The sequence below is a fragment of the Ambystoma mexicanum genome, chromosome 5p (assembly GCF_040938575.1).
Source record: "Ambystoma mexicanum isolate Mex_15411 chromosome 5p, UKY_AmexF1_1, whole genome shotgun sequence".
Taxonomy (NCBI): Eukaryota; Metazoa; Chordata; class Amphibia; order Caudata; family Ambystomatidae; genus Ambystoma; species Ambystoma mexicanum.
In genome coordinates this window covers 272,179,805-272,206,125 of record NC_090930.1, presented here as the reverse complement: position 1 = coordinate 272,206,125, position 26,321 = coordinate 272,179,805, and the positions used below count along the sequence as shown (strand labels likewise).

General features: G+C 47.1%; 1 protein-coding gene across 3 annotated transcripts in view; it reads right to left on the bottom strand.

Moving 5' to 3' along the window:
- TMEM255A (transmembrane protein 255A) overlaps positions 1-26,321 on the bottom strand; it is a 577,786-nt gene that overhangs the window by 45,677 nt on the left and 505,788 nt on the right. For all 3 annotated transcript variants that reach the window (XM_069612683.1, XM_069612682.1, XM_069612684.1), the window contains one exon: positions 7,798-7,941. In XM_069612683.1, coding sequence (XP_069468784.1) covers positions 7,798-7,941 — 144 coding nt within the window. The remainder of the gene's footprint in view (positions 1-7,797; positions 7,942-26,321) is intronic.

Below are 26,321 nucleotides of genomic sequence, written 5' to 3'. Positions count from 1 at the left end.
ACGTACAACATCTTCCCTGTCCCTTGTCCATCTCCTTCTGCATATCTGTGGTTGGTGCCCCTTCCCTCATTCCCCCCACCCCCAACTTACTGCCTGGTCTCTCCTGCAAAAAAGCACAGAAACAATTTTCTGTCTGAAATTCTCCACTCAAGTATACAATAATGACCATAATCCATTGCCCTTTATGACTATCCACAGTCTCTGCATTCCCATGTCTAGCCAATGCCTTATTAAAAAACCCAGATTGCATATGCACACCATCACACAAGACAGCCCTTTTGCTCTTTTTACAGTTATGTTTGTAACACTCACTCATTGCCTGCTTTAAACCATTCACACATATATCCACCAATCAGTTAAAAGAATCTCTACATATCAAAAATCTGCCAAGGGATGCCAAGGAGGGAGTCCACTAGCTAACTGATGGGGCAGAGAAGTCCCAAGGGTGCGGTACACCTTAATCGTAACATCCCTTTAACAATGTTTTTCTGCGAAATAAATAGGTTTTTATCAGTGAAAATGTTTCAAAATGTTACATCACTGTATATAAGATATTAATAATTCCTCTTTTAACATATATCAAAGAACTATAAAGCTCCTTTAACAGGTAGTAAAGTTATATCAATATGTTTTGTACTTACATTTTGACACTTTCAAAAAAGTAAAACACAGGACTGATTTGCAAAAGCATGCTTTCAGAATCAAAGTACACATTTGTCTTTGCTGAAGGGCTGACCATTGCCCAGGCACCAAAGTTATATCACAATTTTGTGTACTTATATTTTCACACTTTACAAAAAATAAAACATCGGACAGATTTGTCACGAGCAGAATTTATTTCCCATTCAAACCTATCCCAATTTTGAAAAACGTTACCACATAGTCCCTGGTGGTCATGCCCACTTTAACCCCATTGCTGGTCCCTTGTAGTCATGGCCAGTAACCAGATTGTCTGAGTCATGGCCTATGGCCATGACTCGTACAATCTGGCCACTGCCCATGGCCCAGGCTATACCTCCTTCACCAAAGGTAATTTCTTTCCCATTAAAACCTATCCTGATTTGGAAAAACTTGACCACATAGCCGATCCTTGGTGGCCATACCCAATTAACCCCATTGCCAGTCCTTCGTGGTCATGGCCAGTAGCCAGACTGTCCAGGTCATAGCCTTTCGCCATAACTCGAACAATCTGGCCGCTGCCCATGACCACATGCTATACCTCAGTCACCAAAGGTATAACACTATTTTGTATACCTATATTATTACACTTTTTAAAAAAACACACAGGCAAAAACATACTTTCCAATCATTGCAAATACTCCTTCGACGAGTTTGCTGCAAATCCGACCATGTTTTATTTTTTTTTTAAATGTCAAAATGTATGTACATAAAATAGTCATAGAACTTTCCCCCACTTGACAAAATCCAGTCAGACTTTGCAGAAACATTCAAGGTTGGGTGTATAATCTTCCTTAAATCTTTTGTGCACATTCATCAAACGGCAACAACTTTATAAGCCATCTAAAAATGTTGAGACCCCCCTCTAATTTTGCCCCCTGTTGACAAGATCCCACCAAACTTTGCAAAAACATTCAAATCTGTGTCTTAAATCTTTTTACAAACTTGTGTGCACATTTGTAAAATGGCACCAAATGTATAATCCTTACAAATATGCTGCCCCCGCCTCTAATTTTGTTCCCTTTTGGCAAAACAGCACCAAACTTTGTAGAACCATTCAAAGTCAAGTCTAGCATACCACACAATTTCATGCAAGTTCAATGTTGTCTATTTTAATATGTTTTTACCGCGATTTCCTTGGACAATGGCGGCAGTTCGCAGATCCAACATGGGGACCGTTTCAAAATATGTGATGCAGCTCACGTTTTTCACTATCCAAACAGCGGGCACGTCTGATCTCTGTGGACATCACGCCGGGCCCTGATTGGTCCAGGGGGGTGTCCACGGATCTAAAAGGGAAGTGAGTTTGTGGACCGAAACCAGATATCACGCATTTTGTTTTACCTACTTTGTGGCCGTTTGTTAAAAAAACTACTGGGTGGATTTACACCAAATTTACAAAAGCACGCTATTGGGACCAAGCCGCTGCTCCTGGCGCAAATTTGGTGAAAATCCATCCAGTGGTTTGGGCTGTAGGCGTGAGAATATTTTGATCCATTGCATCTATGAGGAAACCCACACATTTTGGGACCCCTACATCCCCCCACCTCCTCAGACGAAACCTCACCAAAGTTCTCAGAATCAACCCGAGGGGGCCATATATCTTTTTTGCAAAGTTTGGTGAGGATTCGTCCAGGCGGGCAAAGTTACACCCAAATAGTGCTTTTCCTATGGGTTGAGCAACTTAACCATAATTACACGGCTGCTACCGCAGGCTGTGTATTTGGGAACGTTTGTATGTTTGGGGTTGGCTCCAGCCCCATATCAGTTGGTGGGCTCAAATATTGCCCCATGGTCGGCATACCATTATGGGGTGTACTTGCGATAGTGAAATCTGACCACCCCCACCCATTTGCCCTGCATAGGGCGGGGTCTGGCCCTGTGATATCAGTACAGGTGTTTTCAGGAGATTGCCAATTCTACGTTTATTCCAAAAATAGGAAGTTAGAACACAAGGTCGGCATACCAGTCCGGGATGTACTGGCGATAGTGAAATTTGACCAAACCCACCCATTTGCCCTAAATATGGGTGGGACAAGGTCTGGCCATAGGCTATAAGTATAGGCAATTTTGGGAGATTGGCAATTTTGTGATTTTTGAAGCATAGGAAGTTGTTTGTTTGTTTTGTTTGTTTATTTATTTATATTGCGCACCAGACCCAGAGGTATTCGGGCGCGAAAGCATAAAGAGGGTTGTTAAGCTTAAGTTACAGAGTGGATAGGAAGAATACAGCTGAGGTTACAATGCTGTATGTATGAGACAACAAGTGAAGCAAAAAGGTAAATACAATAGGTGACAATAAAGTATGAGGCACATAAATATAACACATAAATATAATAAACCGGTAGGGTTTCATATTAACAGTAGATCCTAGGATGAAGCTGGTTAGGTGGGGTCAGACGTCGTGTTCTTTTAGTCGGTGAATGAGTTGTCAGTAGGTTAGATCTTCCCTTAAAGCAGGGGGAAGGGAGTTCCAATATTGTGCTGTTTTGACAGGGAAGCTACTCCCACCTGATTTGGTGAGCTTAAATCTAGATACTAATAGGAGGTTCGAATTAGCTTTCTAAGAGGGCGAGAGGCTGTTTGCCTGGTGAATCTGTCTATGAGGTATTGTCGGGCAGCGTGATTAAGGCATTTGTGTGTCAGAGATGCGGTTTTTAAAAGGATTTTATTTGTTGTGGAGAGCCAGTTGACGGATCTCCTAATATCAGATATGTGGGTGTTTTTGGGAAGACTTAAGGCAGCTTTCAGGGCATTGTTTTGCAAAGTCTGGATTTTTGATGTAATGTATTTGTTACTACCTAAATATAAAGAATTACAATAGTCCAATTTTGATAGAATTAGGGCTCTCGCTATGGTAATGCAGTTGTTGAATGAAAGGAATGGTTTGGCTGCTCTTATTAGCTTGCAGGTGCAGGATGTGGCTGAAGCCATAGCATTTACTTGTTTGCCGAAAGTGAGTGTGGAGTCCAAGTAGAAACCAAGAGTCTTTACTACCTTAGCCACAGTAATGTTATTGTTGTCGATTATGAGGGAGGTGTAGTTAAGACCTAGTTTTTTAATGTTGGAGGGTGTACCTAGAATGAGGAGTTCTGTTTTGTCATCATTCAGGCATAGACCGTGAGAGGCCATCCATGCCTGGATGACGAGGTCAACTCTGTTCACAAAGGCCAAATCCTTGTCATAATCTCACGTCAACGGGATGAGGATCTGTGTATCATCAGCATAATTAGTGTAGGTGATACCTAGACCATCTAGGTCATCGAAAAGGGGCTTTGTGAAGATGTTGTATAGGGTGGGCGATACGCAGGAGCCTTGGTGTACACCATATGAGATTGGTATGGGGTCCGCAGCTGCTAGGGGAGAGAAGACTTGCATTGTCCTGTTGTCAAGGAAAGACTGGATCCAAGCGACTGCCTCCTGGGAAAAGTAGGCTGCTGAAACCAGGTGGTTGCAAAGTATTGAGTGGTCCACCAAATTGAACGCAGCTGAGAGGTCGAGTAGTAGTAGGAGTGCCATCTTACCTTTGTCTCTTAAGGTGTCTATTTGTGCCTTAAGGTCTAGGAGTGCGGTCTCGGTCCCGTGCTGAGGTCTGAAGCCTGACTGACGAACACCTAGGAGGTGGTTTTGTTCTAGATGGTGCTGGATTTGTAGGTATGCTACTTTAGCCAAGATTTTAAGTAAGAATGGCACTGTAGTTATGGGGCGGTAATTGGTTGGGATGGAGGGGTCAAGGGTTTGTTTTTTTAGGAGGGGGAGGACCCAGGAATGTTTCAGGTTGCTGGGTATGGTGCCTGATGTAAATGAAGCGTTAATGAGTTTTGTAATAAAGGGGGAGAATTTGCAGGACAGCGTCTTTTATAATTTGGGCTGGACATGGGTCTCCTTGACAGTAAGAAGGTTTGAGGGTGAGGATAACTTTCTCAACTTCTTTGGTATGTACTTTGCAGAAGTGGAAGCTAGTAGCTTGTGCTGAAGGAGGAGTTACAGTGGGATGATGTAGTGGTGGGATATTTGTGGTGATCATAGGGTAGGTGCCATTGAAATCAGTCTTAGATGCACTGATGGTATCTTTTGTATTGTTAATCTTTGCCTCGAGCGTTATCTTTTTGGCCAAAGCATTTTGTACACTTGTGCACCAATTCTTGTCTTTAAGACAGGAGTCAGGAGCTTGAATGGGGGATTCTACCTCTTTCAGGATGGTGAACAATTCTTTAGTATTGGATTTAGCTTGAGAGATGCGGGAGTTGTAGGAAGTTTGTTTAGCTAGGATAATTTCTTTTTTGTAAAGGGTAGCTTATTCAGTTTGTTTCTGTTAAGCTCTGAAGGGTCTAATCTCCAGATTTTTTCGCTTAGACATTGCTCATGTCTGATAGCTTTCAAGTGGGGCGTAAACCAGGTGTTTAGATGTTTACTGGGTTTACTTTTTCTGATTTTAAGTGGTGCAATGGCATCAAGAGGTAAGGCTAGGTGCAGCTGGTCATGACAGTCAGGGCATGCTATGCAGAATTTTTGCTTTTGCAGAATTTGCCATTTTCCCCACAGAGTGCAACTGGCCACCATTGTCCACCGCAAGGTTTTCACCTCTCCAAGATGGCGGACTGTCTCTTTTGCTGCCTCCTATCCGGGCCACAAGTCCAGGCCTGATCGGATTGAACACTCGCCTCTACTTCATATCCAATCGCTAGCCGGCAGGCTTGAAGCCGGCCCTGAACGAAGGCACTGATCAAAGGCACCTTCCCTGTCGTGAGCCTGTCAGGAGCCGGAGGTGACGAGTGCCAGGACCCCTGCACCTCAACTATGCTGACCTAATCACCTTGATCAAATGGTTCTCTCCAGCAGACCATCCTCACTGCTACCTTTCGCCACTAGCCTAATACTGACTGCAACTCTGGCATACTGTTTGACCGTGGCTATCACTCAGGATTTCCACCCACACAGATGCCCAAGTATTCTATAAACATTATCTGCCTCCTATTGCCTTAATATTTGAATGCATCACTATGTTATTTGCTTGCTCACCTATGCCCTACTTTCTATTGCATCACATCTTGATGCTCAAATTATGAAGTGTACCATTTGAATTTGTTTAGCCAACTATCCATGACATCGCATTGCCGCATCACCTGTACTTATGGCTACAAAACCTACCTTACCTTAGGAACACCTATCTGCAAACCTATCCTAGCCTCAGTAGCAATGTCATACTCAGCCTTCAAAAGTAATAACTTGCCTATTCCTACTTGCCACCTAGATTGTATGTAAAATTGTCTATGCAATCTGCCTGACTGCCTATCACAATCCCTATGTCAATCTACTCCTGCCTACATCAGCAAAGTTGCATTTAGATTGCCTGTGTAACCACTAGCTTTAGACATCATATTTTCTGCATCTAGTACAAAGTTGCATTTAGATTGCCTGTGTAACCACTAGCTTTAGACATCATATTTTCTGCATCTAGTACAAAGTTGCATTTAGATTGCCTGTGTAACCACTAGCTTTAGACATCATATTTTCTGCATCTAGTACAAAGTTGCATTTAGATTGCCTGTGTAACCACTAGCTTTAGACATCATATTTTCTGCATCGAGTACAAAGTTGCATTTAGATTGCCTGTGTAACCACTAGCTTTAGACATCATATTTTCTGCCTCTAGTACTCAGTTACATTTAGATTGCCTGTGTAACCACAAGCTTAAGACATCATATTTTCTGCATCTAGTACAAAGTTGCATTTAGATTGCCTGTGTAACCACTAGCTTTAGACATCATATTTTCTGCCTCTAGTGATCAGTTGCATTTAGATTGCCTGTGTAACCACTTGCCATAGCCATTCTATTTTTGCCTCTAGTACTAAGTTGCATGTAGACTGCCTGTGTAACCACTAGCTTTAGACATCATATTTTCTGCATCTAGTACAAAGTTGCATTTAGATTGCCTGTGTAACCACTAGCTTTAGACATCATATTTTTGCATCTAGCACAAAGTTGCACTTAGATTGCCTGCAACTCTGCCATAGCACTACCAACCATCCCCTGCCCATAGCAGTTAAATCGTACTACCAACCATCCCCTGCCCATAGCAGTTAAATCGTACTACCAACCATCCCTTGCCCATAGCAGTTAAATCGTACTACCAACCATCCCTTGCCCATAGCAGTTAAATCGTACTACCAACCATCCCCTGCCCATAGCAGTTTATTCGTATCTAGATTGTGCAAGAACCAGCGTTAGCCGCACCAATCTACTCAAGCAGTGAAGCCACTCTCAGCCTGTGTTAAACACAATACTTGGTCGCCTAGTCCCCACCCATAGTTATGACACAATACCATTCTGGGGCTCAGTAAAGCTGATTTGGGGTGGCAAACAACACACATAATAACTGTTGGCAACTCGGCGTGCTTCTTGAAACAAATATCCAACTCCTTTCTTTATTGGATTGAGCCCATGAGAGAGCATCATAGATTCATAGAGAGGAAAAGAAAAAAGAATGATGTTCCTTAATGGTGAGCAACCCAAGTCAACTAAACAAAGTGCTTGTTGTTCATAGGACATCAAGCATCACACCACTGAATAGCCCCAAAAGACAACCATATGAATGGGGCTGCTTGGTTTCAGTGCAACAGGGATATGGCTTAGCCCTATAGGGTGTAGTCCCTCTTTTTGGAGTTGGGTCAAGTTGGTTTACAAATATTTGCCTTTCCTCACGGCAAACACTCTCATACCAAAGTTCTGAAAGGCAACACTTGCATTTATAGGAAAAAGGGATTTAGGCATAAGGATCCACTTGTTACTGCTCGGAGTTCTTCAAAATAGAAAAGTTATGTTCTTAACTGAGGACTTCTGCGTGCCTACATGTTAAGTGGCTATACCCTGTGCCACTGGAAATAAAGGAGTCTAGAAAGTGGAAACTTGTGTAGTGCATGCGCAAAGTCCTTTCAAATGTGAAACAAAGTCTTCCCTGGTTTAGGTTAAGTACAAAACAGTCTGAGCCTTATATGGTAAGCATTAGCATCCATGTAATCCTTAGTTGTTATTGTCGACACATGTTTCGACCCGTGAGGTTTTTTTTCCCCTCAAGGCTCTAACAACCAGCATGATGCTGCCTTTTCCCAACATACCTGCAAGTCATAGGCCGTGTACGGTGGCAGGTGAGGCGTGCTGTGGTAGTAGGTGTTGTACGCTGGCACGGGTGGGCTTGAATTGTATGATATGGTTGGTCGTGGGGTTTCTGGCGTACAACTAATCGTTGTAAGACCTGGTGCCTAAATCAGATATGGAACACTCGTTAGTCACATCTTGTACGTAAGATCATAGTTTTCATTAACTTAATGTTTCATCAGTTCAAATAGTTTATCCCACAGTGGGAAACTTCTTACCTTCATACTCTATAAATATTCCATTAGATGAAAGGTCTATTTCTATTCTATTTATTAAGATTTTGTGCATGACACTTCACTAGTTAACACTTTATTAGTTTTCAGAAGATGAAATCAGAAATAACATCCACCAGCTATAACAAAATTGCAAGCAAGCATATGGAGCTATCGGAAGTGCAAGTCAAGTAAAGACAATCCGTTCATCAAATGTTTCTAGTTCATTAAATTCAGTGCAGTCCATTTCCTATAACAAGAACTATCCACTCCACATTTCGACCTGCCAACGACGAATGGCTCGCAGCCCCTGTTCGCATTACAAATCCACAGCGAATGAGGTACATTGGGAAAAAGGTGCACTGGGAAAAGGGCACACCATTTCCTTTTCCTTGGGGGACATTTTACAGTGTATGCTAATTGCATGCGAGGGCCACCATTGCTTGCACTTACATGTTGCTGGTCCTCTGCATGCAATTTTCAAGCTTCATAAAGCGGGGTGTAATCGTAAAATGTATGAAGACAAAATCACCTTAACGCTCCACTTTTACTCTCCGCTTTGTGAGAAGCACAACTCTGCCTGTAAATCGTTCTTCGCAGGTGGTGTTTTATTTGTTTATTTATTTGTCATGCTTATTGGGGATTTTTTCGAGAATACCACCGGAAATCAAAAATACAGTCATTGAAAACACAGATTGATCCCTCAAATTCATCTTCAGTTCAGACAACACATTCGTAAACTCCTTTGCGGGGTTGCAACACAAACTCAGAAACGTAATGTGTATCAAGCAGTTTCTAGCCCGGATATGTCTCTTTGGGTCTTCTGTCATCCCCTTGATCCCCTCACCCTCAATTCCACAACTTATTTGCCATCACCTTTTACAAACCAGACTTGAAATAAAACCTTTTAATCCCACTACACATCCACCTCCCCTTCGTGAATCGTGTTGTAATCCTTCCTCTAGTCCCTCTCTATGATAGCTTGGTCTAAAGCATAACTCCCCTGTCCTCCACCCAGGGCTCCCACTTGCTGTTCAGCATCCCCGCATCGCAGGTGGTGTTTTATAATAGATTCTTATGAAATCCCTCAGGTTTTTAGCATTTGCTAAACCAAGGCGTATCCCATAGGACTGCTTTGGTCTTAAACCTGTAAAACCTCGTGCTCTTCCAAGATAGAGGAGAAATGCAAAGCGGAGGTGCAAACACTGCTTTGCTGCCCTTCTATGCCTTGGAAAGGCACACAATTTAGCTGGGGCAGGGGAATGGATCCATAAAAGCAATACGTCTTGCTTTTATGATATGATATGGGTTACCAGACATTTGGTCGAATAAAAAGGTCGACAGGACAAATGGTGGACACCATTTGGTCGAAAACCAAATGGTCGAATTTTTTTTTTTTTGTATTTTAATTTTTTTTTTTTGGGGGGTCCCCCCCACAACCCCCTTTTTTTTCTAAAAAACCCTTTTTTCCCTAAATGAAAACCTAAAAAATATATATATATAAATAAAAAAAAAATGTGACCATTTGGTTTTCGACCAAATGGTGTCGACCATTTGTCCTGTCGACCTTTTTTTTTCGACGAAATGTCCGGACACCTATGATATGATGAGTCATTTATACCGCACCTGGACACAAGTGTTTCTAGGCGTGAAACATGAATTGCATTTTCTCATCTTCTAGGCACTCCCAGTTTCTACCCTCCTTGCACCAATCACAATGAGGGCACAGGTGGCAATGGGTACAGTAAACATAGATGGCCTTGAGCAAGGGTCTGCAACCTTTGGCTCTCCATAGGTTTTGCACCACAACTCCCATCAGCTCTAGAAAGCAGGCCAGTGCGGAGGGATCATGGGATCTGCAGTTCAAAACATCTGGGGAGCTGCAGGTTGCACATCCCTGACCTAGAGCCGCGTATTGGTTTTATAAGCAATCACCTTAGATGTATTTCTACTCTGATACTCTTACTTTCTCCTCCTTGTAGTAAATCAAATTCACTGCGTCTAATGACAATTTCTGCGGCTCTCTATAAAGGGGCCTGAAAGTCTATAAACGGGCTAAAGTGATGACATGCACGATTTCTTCTTGGGGTGAGATGACATTTTCTTGCATTTGCTTCTTTTCACTCCTCTGCCTTTATTTGAAATAGAGCTTCATGACTTGGTATAGACTTCTAAGCACTTTAGTTGCCCACAATCATGATCATCCCATACAATTAATGCTTATTTTATCGAAGTCAGAGATGGATGAAAGGATGAGTAGGCAACAGCTGGTCATCTCTGCTGACATTCAGACTTTGCTGTGTGGGTTGAAAAGAAAGTTCTAGTCACCGTCTGCGGCTGTTCTGTGGCGGGACAGAGGTGTGTGCGTTTGTCTGTGGGCCCCTTGGTGCAATTCATGTCACTGGGAGGCTTTTTCTGTGGTGAAGGGGTTGTCTCTTATGTTCTCCTGCACTTTAGGGCTACTATATCTGTTTCAGATTGAGAGACAGCCAGAAGGGCAGTTTCAGGAGAGTGGTGGGGCTGAAAGCCAGACTGACAGGAATAAAGAAGTGAGTTTAGAGAAACAAAGCTAGAAACCTGTGAGTAGACATAAGTTCGAGTAGTTCAGAGAGAAAGGGAACAAGTGAAATTGGGCAGAAATTAGAGGGTAGGGGAGGATCACAATTAGGTTTCTTAAGAATAGGGAGGATAGACACATGCTTGAAAAAGAGGGAAGAGTGCAAGAGCAAAGCGAGGAACTAACCATTGCAGTAAGATAGGGATAGGGGAGAAGTGAAGCGTAGACCGGGGAATATGGAGTGAAGGACGAGGGTTGCTAGGAGCAGTGGTGGGATTGGCTTTGCGTAAAAAAGATCAGGCATCAGATTCAGAGCTTGGGCAGAGGGAGGTCATAAGAGACCGAGGAGGGGCGGAAGTAGAGAGAGGACTCAAAGAATAGAAGAAAAATAGTTAGCAAAGTCAGAGGCGGATAGAGAGGAGAGAGATGCAGGATTGGAGGGAGTAGGCGAGAGAATATGATTAGGATTGAGAAATAGCTGCCAAGGTTGGCGGGAGAGAGAGGCAAAGGGTGATAAAGTTTACAGAAGGGAACAAAGGGGGAAGAATATATGGTTGGCATAAGCTAACCATTGACCATTAGTATGGTCCAATTTGGGTGGAAAGGATCATCCATGCCTCAAGGCGTCCTAGCGATCCACCATGTAAATGTTGAATAATAAAGGCACTAATAACCTCCTTTGAGTCCCCATTGAGTGGCTGTTTCCTGGGTAACTCCATCCCTGTGGTGCAACCTAAATCTTAAACGCGCATCAGTGTAGCAGTTGATGATCCTCTTTAATAATCCTAGCGGTATTCCCCAGTGCTCTAATTTCCTCGAAGTATGCCATAATTTATGCGATCAAAATCAGAAGTGAAATCCACAAATATTTCATACAGAGAAACTAGGGGGTTCCCAATCACTATATTTACAGGGGAACTGATAAGACAATATTCCAATGTCCTCTGCAAAAGCGAAATTGAAAGGGCTCAAACCATTCATGCAATTCTTGGAGAAGAATTTCAGTGAAAAACTTTGATGAGAAATCAAGCAAGGCTAGGAGTTGATAATTTTTTCAAATCAAGTCTGGGGCCCTATTCCGTTTTAGCTACTATGTGGTTCTTAAGCAACACCTTTAAGCCAAAATGATTGCATTGGAGTACAGCTATGAGGTGACATGTGAAAAAGGACACACAGCTTGTGCGTGTTATTTGGTGATTTACCCACCCAATAACTGCTGGTGGCCATGCTAATTGCTATGGCCATTCCCACCCGCTACCTGCTCCTCCCTGCCCAAAACACATCCTCCTGGGATCTCTTTGTAGTATCTCTATGAAGCTGTGGCAATACATTGGACCACCAGTGTAATTTCTAAGCAGTCACCCGAGAGTTAATGTCTTATTTGCAGCTACTGGTGAAATAAAAATGTCTTAACCAGGAGTGCCTTCAGGCAGTTGATGTATAACTGTTCCTTGCACAGGAGTCCTGTTCAAAACAAGCATTAATAAAGCCAACAGTTTTGGCTTTTGCATAGGTTTTGCTAGGCACCGTCCTCATATACCCAGGTAATCACACCACTTTCCAGCTATTGCCATTTTATGGCCTGGTAGTAAAATTACGGCAGTGCCTGCACAAAAGCTCAAACCTTTAACTTTGTCAGTGTGTAATGACGTAGCATACGAGGGGGTAAGTACAGGCTTAGGCTTTATTTCACAGGCCCGCTCAGGAGAACTGGACCACTGCTCTGGCCAACCGCCTCTCCTCTGCCTTGCGCCCGCAGTCACAAGAATGTAAACACGGACATGAGGCAGACGCGAGACAGAATACATGACACTCTGGATTTTGGCATACAAGAAATCAACATCACTACATCACTACATATCTCCCCCCCTATTAAAGAAATCAACAAAACAGGTTTATAGTTAAAAAAAATAAGAAATTAAAAGAACCCCAAAACAACTATATACACAACTAAAACTGCAGTAAAATAATAATTCAATGCACATAGTCTCCCAGCCAAACTGGTTCTTTAGTTACCCTTCCTTTTGTGGTAACACTCTCATTACACGTACCGGCCTCTCCATTCACACCATCACGATTAATATTTTGACTGCTCTCATTATCATCCATTGGTTGATCATTTACACTAACTCCTTGTACCTCATTTCTTTCGCCAGCCTCCCCTTTGACCATACTTCACCTCCTTCTAGAACAACTACTCCATTCCTAACAGCAGATATCCTCTTTGGTCCAAGAAATTTGCTCTCTGTGCATTTTTCCACAAATCGGGGATTCTATATAAACACGTCCTCACCCACACTCCATTCACATACTTTCACCTTCTTCCTAGTATCAAAGTGCTCTTTATTCTTCTCTTGCCCTTCTTCAATTAACCTCATTATCTCTTTCCTATCCACATCAACAGCCTTTGCCATTTCATGCCATCCCGGGCACAGTTTGGTGCTGGGCTCTCTCCCTTTAAGGGACACAAACGGAGCAACACCCATTATAGAATGTTAAGTCATCACATAGCTCCATGTTACATATTTCAACACTTCCCTCCATGGTTGCCCCATGTTTAATGCCATCTATATCCCTCCTTTCAAGTACCCGTTCACTCTTTCAACTAAGCCGTTCGCTCTGGGATGATACAGTGCTGTTCTTGTGTGCCTTATACCATAACTCGCCAAAAATGTTTTCATTCTTGCTGACACAAACTGCACTCCATCGTCTGTCACCAACTCAGATGGAACGCCTTCTCTCATAAAAACTCCCTCCAAAAACTGAATCAAATCATTAGCAGTCACTTCCCTCACTGATTACCACTCTATCCATTTAGAATGGTAGTCTACCAACACCAGCAGGTATTTAAAATGTTATCCTAACCCTGCAATGGGGCCCATTATGTCTACTGCTAATTTCACCCATGGTTGACCCGGAATGGTGTTAGGAATCATGGGAGTTTCTCGTACTACCTTACACTTATCACTGGACTGGCACATTATACAATTTTTCACCTTCATTTCTGCCATTTGGTCTATTCCTGGCCACCAATAACTTTGCCTCAACTTCCTCTTTATAGCTCCTTCACCTGGATGTCCATGGTGTGCCAACTCTATCAACATGGCTCTAGTTCGCTCCGTCGGTACACAGAACTGTCCTCTCCACAATTTACCATTTGTCAGATGCAACTCTTCTTTGACTTCCCACCATACCTGGAGGTTTTTATCAAAATGTGTCTTTTCTGGCCACCCTTCCACAGTCCATTGTTTCAACAATTTCATGTTCTCATCTTTTTGCTCTTCTTGTAACCATGCTTCCTGTGTTACTGCACACTCCACTTCTGCTACTACACCTTCATCCAAAACATCCTCAACCTCTTCCTCCCTTTCTACAGGTAGTCTGGACAAGTAATCTGCCACTACATTCTTCTTTCCAGGTAGGTAGCTCACCTCAAAGTTGTACATCTGCAATCCTAAACCCCACCTGTTGATTCTTGGGAATCCCATTGCCCACCTAGAACTCTCAAACAGCTGAAGCATGGGCTTGTGGTCAGACCTCACTACAAATGTTCTCCCCCGCAAGAAATACTTAAAGTGATGGATAGCCCAAAACATTGCCAGTGTTTCTCTCTCAATGATGGAATAGTTGGCCTCAGCACCACTTAGGGAACGTGAAGCAAATGCAATTACTCCTTCTACGTTATCCTTGTTATACTGTACTAGGGTTGCACCCAACCCAATACCACTGGCATCCACCACTAGAACACACTTGTCATAAATCATACGTTTTCCAATTGAGGGTGCGCTTATTATTGCTTCCTTGACTCTATTGAGTGCCTCCTCACATTCCACGCTCCATACAAACTTCACCCCGTTTCCAAGTAGTACTCTCAAAGGTGTCGACAGACTAGCAAAATCTTTGACAAATTTGTTATAGTATTCTGCAAGCCGTAGGAATGATCTTACTTGTTCCTTATTTTCCGGTCGGGGTGCATGTAACGCTCACCTGACTCCCACGGAGGCGCTGGTCTAGTCTGGTTTGCTGTGGCCTCTTCGAGCGTGATGCGCAGAACTCGGAACACCGACTGAACAGGACCCTCAAATCTTGCTTGTCTGGCCCGTAGGAATATCCTTCTGCAGATGAGAAAGGGGATTAACAGTCTGCAGAATAGTGTGCTTGCTCCCCCCTTTCCCCCTTCGTTCTTCTCTAACTTCCTCCGAAATCCCTGGTTGAAGCTCACCTTATGGTTTGAAAGGATGAACTCTCCATCCTGCTTCTGGTGCAGGGGCGCGTGTTAGTCCAGTTACTTCACTGGTTTTCAGAATGGCGCTGGCAAAATCCACTTGACTTTTCCGAGCGGAACGCCGTAAGTATGAAGATTACAAAAGTTCAAGTGTTGAGCCTCTTTTCCTGTTGCCTTCCTAACCTATGATCTGTCCTTTATTTCAGGTGCAGAATGAAGGCGATGCGTTGAGGGATTGAATTGCCGATGGTAAACTCAGGTGAATTAGCGATGGGGGCGATCCCTCTTAATGTCTTTATATTCCTCCAGTAATGTCTTTTGTCCTTTCCCCATAGGGGCCGGGGTGCGGTACCTGCCAACGAAGCGGCGCCGACCCGAAATGAGGAATGGTCCACCAACAGAAGACCGATAAGTGTTATGGCGGAAAATTAGGCTTTCCTCATATTTTCCTTCTGCTCACCTTTTGTCTCTTCTTCTCTCCCCTAGGCGCAGAGATGTGGTGACCGGTGCAGACAGTCACGGTGGAGCCAGAAGACCTCCCGAGGACAGGTGAGTGAAGCGCGGCACTGCAGCGAGCAACGCGGTGCTTTTAAATGAAAGTCTTTTCTCAGGAACGCTGGCGTGGAGGTTCCGGATGCAGGTAAGAAGTTTGGTAAAATTCTTGGTTTTCACCTTTCTCTTCTCTTCTTTCCTTACAGGTGTTCCAGGATCGAGGCGGGCGTGGCTGGAGACCAGATGCAGGAGCAGACACGGTGAGCATTCAGCTGCTTGGATGCAGAACAACGCGAAGCGTGAGCTACTGTCTGGGCGTGGCTTAAATAGCCCCCCAAAGTAGTTCCAGGTAAGTATCCTTCCCTGGCCACGCCCGAGTGGCAAAATAGTCCCAATGAAAAAATAGTCCCTTTCAGGTCTCAGGAGGCCTGAATCTTGCAGCATGGTCTGCATCAGGTAAGTGCACAAAACACCTTCCTTTATGAGCCTGGCGCCTATGGCGCCAGGACTGATGTCCAACATGAGCCTATAAGGGGCCGCTGGGCTTTTACCCGGGGGCATGATGCCTGCTCCCGGGGGTGCTGGGCCTGGCCTGGTGCTCCGGGGGTAGGCATCATGACAGTGCATTCCTAATCGCCTTCACCAAACTTTCCTTAGGCTTCACACCATTTTTGTCTACAACATGCCCCAAAAATTCCATACTCTCTACGTTTATTCTGTATTTGCTCCTTCTCACAGTCAACCCAGCTTCATCCAACCTTTTCAACACTTTTGAAATAATTACTTGTGCTCCTTTTCTGAGCTAGCATGGACCAAAATATCATCCTGGAAGATTACTACATTTTGTACCCCCTCCAACACAGTCTCCATTACTCTTTGAAATATAGCGGCCGCCGATGCCAGCCCAAATGGCATTCTGCAGTACTTAAATGTTCCCAGTGGGGTTACAAATGGCGTCAATTGTTGGCTCTCTTCAAGTAATGGCACCTGGTGGTATGCCTGGGATAAGTCTATCACAGAACATACACTGGCACCCTCAAGTGTTGTCAGCTTCTCTCCGATGTTGGGGAGGGGGTGCCTTTCAACCAGGATATTTCTGTTCAGGTCCCTTAGATCCACACATAATCTGATTTCATCATTGGACTTTGCCGCCACTACCACCAGTGAAAGCCATTCAGAGCTTTCTACTCTCTCGATGATACCTCCTTGCAACAGTTTTTGTATTTCCTGTTTCACAATCTCATACAAGTGATGTGGTATGGGCCTGAATTTATGCACCTTTGGCACAGCTCCCTTCCTGAAAATGATTTCATGCTCGAATTCTTTCAGCATTCCCAAATCTTCTGAAAATACTCTGGGATTCCCATTTATCTTTCACCTCAGCAACAGATATGGGACATTCAGCGTTGGCCTGTATCCTTATTCCCAGTTTCCTTTGTTCCGCCCACCCTAATAGGGAGGACCCTTCTTGTGTAATGTACACATCGGCATCACAACTGTGACCTTTGTATTTTATGGATGCTTGGAACTTTCCCAGTACCTTGATTTTTACATTCCCGTAGGCATATGGTTCAATCATGTGTTCATCTAGTTGTTCCACCTTTCCTTGTACACATTCTTCAAATGTCTTTCTTGATATGAGAGTCCACGGTAAACAACTATCAACCTTCATTGTCACAACCCTGCCTTCGATCAAGAAAACGTCTGTCGGTCCTTTCCTTCTGGGATACAGCTCGGCAACTTCCAATACATGTTTGCCTTGGAAGGGAAAGATATGACTTTCTTCTTGTTCGGGAACTCCTACTTCTACACTGTTGACCTGACCAGACTCCTTGCAGACTCTCGCAAAATGTCCCCTCTTCTTGCACTTCAAACAATTTATATTCCTTGCTGGGCAAAACATACTCGAGGCAACATGACGATTGCTGCCGCACTTTAAGCACTTCACTTCCCTGAAGGTATTGGGCCTCCTTGAGTTTTTTTTTTTTTTACTTTGTTTATTTTAAATCAAGGCAGGATGACAATTACATAACAACTTGCGCAATCATTTAGGCATGTTAACCCCCAGACATTTTCATGCTCTCTTCCCCTCCTCCCCTCCAGCCCCCAGGTCTGGATTCCTGCTTCTAAAGCCATCAGCCTCACATCCCAGCGTCTATGTGAAACCTTCGGGGTTTTCTTGGTCCCTCAGGGTCCAGCGTGCGTTAATGGGTTTATAGGTCAGGGCCGGGAATCGCTGGTCGTATTCCAGTACTGGGGCCCAGATGTTTTGGAATCTGTGGAGGGCACCTGCGTTTGCCACTGTTACCTTTTCTGCAATCAGAATGTCCCAGAGCTTTGTCCACCACTGGGCCATGAGGGGGCCTTCTGGGGACTTCCAGGCGTGGGCCATCATCGTTTTCCCAGCGAGTAGGCATTGGGTTAGCAGTTTTGCTGTGTTCCCGGCACGTGGGTAGATCGTGGGGATCGGCACTCCCAACAGGACGGGCTCCGGTTCTAGCGGGATTGCAGACCTGGTGATTTGTGTGATGGTCCCCAGGCATGCCTTCCAGAACTGCTGGACCTTTGGACAAGTCCACCACATGTGGAAAAAGGGGCCTGGGTGGCCGCACCCTCTCCAGCAGAGGTGGTCCACTTGGGGGTTCATGTGATGAAGCCTGAGAGGCGGGTAATACCACCGTAGCATGGTTTTGTAGGCACTTTCCCTGTTGGTGAGGCAGGTGGATGAGGCGTGCGTCCGAGTCCAGTTGTCTACCCAGGTCTGGTCTTCTATCGGGTGACCCAAGCCTGCTTCCCATTGGGCCATGCAGTGCGTTCTCGTGCTCAGGAAGTCCCCCAAAAACCACCTGTATAGGGTGGACACCCTCCCACGGGCCGGAAGGTCCCTGAGTGTTAGTTCCAGGGCGGTGGGAGGCAGCGTTGCCGCCTGCCGAGTTTGGGGGTGTGCACACCAGTGACGCAGTTGGATATAAGTGTATCTGTCCCTTTCCTGGAGTTGGAACTTTTCTTTACATTGCTCAAATGTGAGGGGTGCCTCACCCATGTACAGCTGGTCTATGGTTTCAAAGCCGCCCTTTATCCAGTTTTGGAAATTGCGGGGGTTCGCTCCGGGTGAAAAAGCCGGGTTATGGAAGATCGGGGATTGTGGGCTCAGTCCTCTTGGAACCCCCTTCCGTTTCAGTGACCAATCCCAGGAATTTAGAGTGTGTCTGGTTGCCAGGAGGAGGTCTCCCCAGTGCGTTCTGAGGAGAGGGGGGGTGGCAAGAATCGTAGGGGTAGAGGCATTCGTGACTGATCCAGCTCCACCCATCTGGGGCGGTTTGTAATTGTTTGCCACGCATAGACCTGTGCTAATTGGCTCTAGGCCTCTAGGCCTGTAGATCCGGGACTCCCAGTCCTCCCAATTTGGAGCCCCCCAGTAGTGTCTTTAGGGGTATTCTCGCCTTCTTACCTCTCCAGATGATTTTCAGCATCTTCCTCTGTAGGTCTCGGAGGGCTGGAGCGGGGATCGCCACTGGGAGGGAGGGGCAAGTGTAAAGGAACCTCGAGGGGAGGTTCATCTTGCACGCTGTTATGCGTCCCAGCAACGAGATCTCTTGGGTCGCCCAGCGTTTCAGTTCACCTTCCAGTTCTCTGAGAAGCCGGGGAAAGTTCGCTTTGTATGTGGTTTCGGGTCCGCTGGGATATAGACGCCTAGGTAGCGGATCGCCCTCTTTTCCCACGTGATTGGGCACATCTTAGCCAGTGGTTCCCGCTCCCCTGGGGTGAGGCCGATACTTAGGGCCGTTGACTTAGCAAAGTTTACTGAAAAGCCGGATACCTCTCCATAGCTGGATATTTCTTTTAGCGGGTGTCGCATGGATGAGCTGGCTTCTGAGAGCGTGAGTAAAACGTCATCGGCATAGAGGGCTATTTTATGTTGCGAGGGGCCGACCTGTGGGCCTTTGATCTGATTGTTTTGCCTAATTCTTTGGGCGAAGGGCTGCATGGTCAGAGCGAAGAGCAGTGGCGACAGCGGACAGCCCTGTCTACTCCCGCAGGTTAGGGGGATCGGGGCCGAGTTATGTCCGTTAATTCTCAGGAGTGTCTTCGGGCCTGTATAGTTAGCCAGGACCATTGCTTGGAATGTTGACCCAAAGCCGAAGGCCCCCAAGGTGTATTTCATAAATGTCCAGTCCACCCTGTCGAATGCTTTGGTCGCGTCTAGGGCCATCAGGACCAGTTTCTGGGAGTTCCGGGTAGCGAGGTCCACCAGGTTTAGGGTTCTCCGGATGTTGTCTCCTGCCGCCCCGGTGTAGGATGAAACCTGCCTGCCTGGTCTGGCTGGATGATCTCTGGTAAGACGCGACTCAGGCGGTTCGCCAGAATTTTAGAATATAGGTTTGTGTCAATGTTCAATAGCGCAATCGGCCTGTATGAGGCCAGGTCCCTCGGGTCTTTCCCAGGTTTGGGGAGGAGGATAGTGGTCGATTCCTGCATCGAGGGGGTTACAGATCCTGTTTCCCTGAAGGAATTGAAGAGTGTTACAAGGGGGGGAACCAGCTGGGGTTTAAATAATTTATAGAACCTGGCCGAGAATCAGTCTAGGCCCGGGGCTCATGTTTTGAGTGATTTAATGGCATCCCCTATCTCTTCCTCCGTGATGGGCGCCTCCAGCTCTACTCTTGTTGTGTTGGGAAGTCGAGGCAGCGCAGCTTCACGCAGGTATTCCATTTGTTGTGGTTGGTTCCGTGGGGTGGCCGACATGACCTTGGTGAGGTGGTCCACTGCTAGTTTTTGTTTTTTGGGTTCCGAGTATTGGACAACCCCCTCGGGGTCACGCAGGCCTGCGATCGTATTGGTTCGTCTTAGTTTGGCCAGATTGGCCACCATGATTTTATTTGCCTTATTGTTCTTCGCGTAGTATGATTGTTTGGCCTTGGCCATGACTAGGGCGGTTTGTTCCGCATAGTGGGCTTCCAATTTCTTCCTGGCAATACGCATGGCTCTCTGTGTCCTAGGGGACCAGCCTTTTTTCTTGTGGGCTTCCTCTGCGGCCCCCAGCTCTTCCTCCAAGGCTATCCGGGTCTGTCGCCTGTTCTTATGGTAGGCCGCTTCTTGGGCGATCAGGGTGCCTCTGATTACTGCTTTCATAGCAACCCAGTTGTTCGCCACCGAGGTGTCGGAGGCTGGGTTTTCTTCAAAGAAGTTCTTGATGGATTCGCAATCTTGTCCCTTGTTGCCATATCATTGAGGATAGGGTCGTATAAAGCCCATCTACTTGGGCTGTCAGGTTTAGGGTTCTGTGCCTGGATCTCCAAGATCACTGGGGCATGGTCCGATAGGGCTCTCGTGCCGATGGACACCTCCTTGACGAAAGCCAGAGTTTGGGGAGAGGTTAGGAGGAGGTCGATCCTCGAGAAGGTCCGGTGGACGCCTGAATAAAAGGAGAAGTCTTTTTCGTTGGGGTGGAGTACCCGCCATGCGTCCACTACCTCTAAAGATCGGAACATCTGGAGGAGGCTCAGCGCCTGGGTGAAGTCGCTCGGAGTCGGGGGATGCGATTTGTCTCTTGTGGGGTCTGGAACGCCGTTGAAGTCACCTCCGATTATCGTTTGGCCTTCTATAAAGCGTGAGAGGGAGGAACCAAGAGAGTCGTAAAAATTTGATTGTCCAGTGTTGGGGGCGTATATTGAGATGAAAGTATATAGGTCTCCCAGCAGAAGGCACTTGACCGCTACAAATCGGCCTTCTGAACATGCTTTCATTGCCAATATCTACGGGTTTAGGTCCTTTCTAAAGAGGATCGCAGTGCCCCCTTTTTTAGTTCCCCCTGAGGCGAAGAATTGGAGGGGATACCCTCGGGAGCGGAGCCGCCCAACATCTGTCTGTAGCAGGTGCATCTCTTGAAGTATGGCCACTGCCGCCTCTTCATCCTGAAGTTTTAGCAGAATTGTTTTTCGTTTAGCGGGGGAGTTCAGCCCATTGACGTTTAGGGAGAGGAGCCTTAGGGTTTGGTAGTCTGCCAACAGGTCATTCTCTGCCAGTAGGGATGGGGCAGGGGGTGGGGGTTGAGCGGGGGTGGGTCAGCTGCCATTACTGTTGAGAGTTAGTAGAGTATCATCCTGCACTTGGGGTCTTAACACGCGCCCCAACGGGGGGGCGTAACTTTAACCAACGTGTGGGCCGACATTGTGTGTGTGGTGCACCCTTGGCCAACTGGGCCAGTGAATGAATCAAGGTGTAGAGTACCGTGGGTTTCCAAGGATTCAAAGTTGGAACTTTCCTCGGAGTGGGCATGAACCATGGGTATGGCCTGCCACCAACGTCGAACAGAACTGTGTATTTGGAATGAGCTGGGGGTTCCATAGTGGGTGCGGACCATCGAGCCGAGGCTGATGCTGCCCAGAGCTATGAGGCACGTTCCGTCCCATGCTATTTCCTCCTGTGGTTTTGCTGTATCTTCGACCATGATGCTCGCCTAGGCTTCGGGGAGGGGGGTGGTTCAGGGTCCCCAGACCCCTCAAGATTCGGTGAGGAGGCCTCCCCGGGTGAGGTTGGATGCGTGATTTTGTTTGCGTCTTCCAAGTGGCTGATTTGTCTAACAGTGCCTTTGTATGAGAACTCTAGCGCCGTTGGGAATAACCATCTGTACCGCACCCGTTGATCTTGGAAAAAGAGTGCGAGGGGGCGGAGTGCTCTTCGTTTCTGTAGGGTGAGTAATGAGAGATCCTGATATATCTGAAGTGGGGTGCCCTGAAACGAGAGGTCATCTCCCGTTCGGCTAATCGCTGAGATGGTTTCTTTAGTCGTAAAGAAGTGGACCCTGGTGATCACATCTGGGGGAGGGTCCGAGTGTACTCCCCGGCGTGGGCGCAGTCTGTGGGTTTGGTCTAGCAGCAGTTGGGATTTGTCCAGATCCGGGAGCAGGGCCTGGAAGAAGTCCCCTATATATTCCGGTAGCTTATTGGCAGGGACCGAGGATGGCACGCCTCGGATTCGGAGATTATTGCGACGCGCCCTGTTCTCGAGGTCCTCTTGCTTAAACTCTAGGATCTCATATTTTCCTTGTAGGGTGTTGATAGATCACTGGATTTCCCCCAGGGTGGCTGAGTGGCCCTGTGAACGCTCCTCAATCTCCCCTAGTCTCTGCTCCACCTCTGTTACCCGTTGGTCTGCCTGTTCTACTTTGGTGGTTAGCTCTGACAGGCAGGAGCGGAATTCAGATTTAATGTCTGCCATGAAGGCCACCAGGTCCCCCTTGGTGGCGAGGGCCTCTCGTTCTTCTAGATGTTTCTGCGGGGTAAGTTTGGGAGGGTCTTGCTTTTTGCCTTTGTCTGGTGTGGTGAACATAGTGGTTATGTCGGCGCCTCTGCTGGCCTTCGTTTGTTTGGACATGGTGGCTGAATGAGGGGGCCGCGTCCGAGAAGGTCGAGGTATCCCCCAGGGGGCACTAAGATTGTAGAGGAGACCTAGTGGGGGAACTGACTGAGTGGGCACCCCAATGGCTCAAGTCCGGCAGGTTCCTGCGTGGTGTTAGGCTGGTCAGTTGTGTATTTCTGGTGTTGGCTATCGTGGGGCTTTTTGCGTGGAGGTACGCTGGGGGTCAGTCGCGTTGGTCTGAGCTAAATCAGCTCGCTGAGTGGATCTATGGGCCGGGGCGCCCCAGTAAGCACGTGGGGAGTGGGAGTCCGTCGTAGGTTGGGCCCTAGCTGGAAGAGACTACCATATGCTGTGTGTTGTGTTGGCCTGGGTGAGCGTGGATTCGGCCCGCCTCCGGCAGTCTTCGATGATGGGTCCTGTGAAGATGCTGGTGGTCTGCGGCAATGGGGCCGCTTCCTCAGTTGTAGTTGGTCATCCCCAGGGGCAGGGAAGGTTTGCAGGCGTACCAGGCGGTCAGCGGTGAAGGGGCCAGTTCTTGAGTCTTTTGATTAAGGTGCTTGATGGTGTAGCAGGACCTTAGGCCGTCGCTGGTGACGCTAAAGAGGCGGGTTAGGTCTGCCGTGGGGCCCCCCGTGTATTTCTCCGAGGCAGTCTCCGCCTCTTGAAGCTCTTGGGGCTAGGGCCCGTTGGTGTGGGCGCGGGGGGACCTGGTGCCTCCTGGTGCCTCGCACCCCCGATGCTGCTTCCCCTGGGGGGGGAGAGTGTTGGGCCACCCTGCTGCTGGAGTGTCCGCTGGACGGAGGCAAGGCGCCGCGCCTGTGCTTTCCTGGGGGGTGGGATATCGCTGCTGCTCTCCCGTAATATGGGCTCTCTCGCCCAGGCTTTGGGGGAGTCCGGCTACCGGCGCCACCGTCCCAGGGGCCCGGATTAATGCGGGGGAAGAGAAGGGGAGGCAGGGAGCAGTCCGCCTCAGGCCATCCGTCCCTGCTGGAGTTCCGAGAAGGGGAGGGCCCCCGTCAGGAGTTCCTCTGCGGTCGCTGCCGCGGCTGCCGTGCGGCCCGAGTGAAAATCGGAGCTGGAAACTCGCCCCGGGCAGTGCTCTGCCGCTGGGTCTGCTGCTGCTTGTGCGCTGGCGAGTGTCAGTGTGCCCCTCCTCACCCACTTCTCAGCTTTTCGCTTACTCCTCACATCGCTGTCCGCCTCACTCTCCCGGGTTCCTGGGTGCCCGCCATCTTGCTTTTTGCGTAGGGTGCCGGGTGCTGGATTTGGTGGCCGAATTTGGGCATAACGCTCACGCGTTAAACAGTCATCCTCGACCCAGATGTGCCTCAGAGGTTCCGATCACCTTGGGTAGCATCGGTGATCATGTAACTTCATGGGAACCGCATGATATTCGTGGCGGCGGCGGGGTCTCCCACGGGCGGCTTCAAAGGAGCGACTGCATCGATGGCGCTCCAAGCCACGCCCCCCTGAGTTTGAATTCTTAACTGCTGCAACTTCACATCCTGACTTATCTGCCTTCAAGTTCAATATATACTTGCTTGTTTGCTCCATGCTTCGTGCCATCTCCACTTCAGCTTCCAGCAGAAGATCCCTGGATAACAACCTTTCTTGAATCTTGGGACTATTCGTGCAACGAACCAATTGATCTCTTACCAGAGAGTCAGTAAGCAGACCAAAGTCACAGGAATGACTCAAGGTCCTCAGTGCGGCTATGAAATTTTCAACTGGCTCTTGGGGTTCTTGCACTCTTTTGAAGAACTTGTGTCTTTCAAACGTAGTATTCTTCTTAGGCTCAAAGTGAATTGCCAGTTTTCTTTCAGCTATGCTATGAGTCAGTTTCACCTTGACCTTCCTGCGGTGGGTCAGGCAAACCATCGTACACACTGCGGCTTTCGGCGCCTAAGTTGTGCAAGAGAATAGCTTCTTTCCTAGCAGAAGCAAACTTTTCCCCTACCTATTGCGACAAGGTATGTGTCGAACAGTTTCTTCCATCTATCCCACCTAATAATGGGTGTGCCTGCTTCCGGTAAGAATGGTGGAGGCGCTGCCATGCTTGCTGCAGCCATGTTGAAAACATGTATAAGCACTTCACTCTAAAATGTACTCAGCTGTTCTTCAATCAACCTCTGTAGAATGACACTCCTGGCTTTTACAAGTGTGTCGACATTACTGGCATTCAATGCCGTTCAAATTGCAATGTGCCATTTGCTTTGTGAAGGTTTCGCACTTTGCGCTGGCTCCAAAGATCTTAAAAGTCTCACGGGGATCTCGTGTTAGAAGAAGGATTTGGCAGGTATAGTGAGTCTGGGTGCCATTTATCTATGTTCACAATGATGACCTGTGCTACAAGTCTTGTAGGTGGTTTCCTCGTAGTCAGCTCAGTTTAGTTAGTGACTTCACAGGTTGGGATGAAGCTCCTCCCACTGGTTATTGATGTCTTCAAGGTTTACTCAAACCCCTCCCACTGGTTAGTGAGATCTTTAAGGGGGTAATCATTCACAGAGACAGAGCTCTGGGCAGCCTGCTCCACTAGTTCAATGAAACCCCTCCCACTGGTTGTGGGTCTTCAAGGGTTAACTTGCCAAAGGGTGTGTGGCAGGTCGCGTGATTTCGCTCTTTCTTCTCCCATCTCCCGCCTCCTCACCTCTATTTGGTAGGCCGGTGAAGGGGGTGGAGTCGGATGCTGGAGCCCTCCACACACCGGCGGTACCATCCCGTGATCCTTCACAGGGGGAGACAGCTGTCACAGCACCCCAGCTGCCCGTTTGATGTCCGGGGAAAGCAGCTCACGGGTGCCCGCAACTCCGGAGAAGGCAGCTGAAGAGTGCCCTCAGCTACGCGTACATGTCCGCAGCTGGCTGGGCAGGAGTCCACACCACGTCCTCTCCTCAGGCGGGCCTGTAGCTAAGCTCTGAATCCCATCCTCGGCGCCATTGTAATGACGAAGCATACGAGGGGGTAAGTACAAGCTTAAGCTTCATTTCACAGGCCTGCTCAGGAGAACTGGACCAACGCTCTGGCCAACCGCCTCTCCTCTGCCTCGCGCTCGGAGTCACTAGAATGTAAACACAGACGCGAGGCAGACGCGAGACAGAATACATGACACTCTGGATTATGACATACAAGAAATCAACATCACTACATCACTACACAGTGCTTGTTATATAGTGGGATTAAGATACTTGGGACCTCATTACGAGTTTGTCTGTAAATCCACAGATTTAGTGTAAAACCTGCTTCAAGTTACTACCACTCGGTCCTGTGGATTACCATGCCATTATGAACGGCAATCTAGTGGCGTTAGTTGCCATTTTGGGAATAGGTCTCAATGTGGATTTTTAGCGGATTTAGGTCAGGCAGTAATACCGCATGATAATTCTGACTGGGCAAATGTACCTCCAGCGTTTTGCTGTAGTAAATCTTCCATGTTACTGGCAGAACTTATAATATGGCAGTGAGGTAATGCCGTGGTAAGGTGGCAGTAATGAAATTACTGCCACTTCATTGCCAAGTTGTACCACACCGCTCTACTTGTAGCCCAGGTAATCAACAGCTATACAAAATTAGTAAATAAGTAAAATACTCTCCCCCATAAATCCGGTGAAACATTTAAGACAGCGTTCCTAAGGTTGT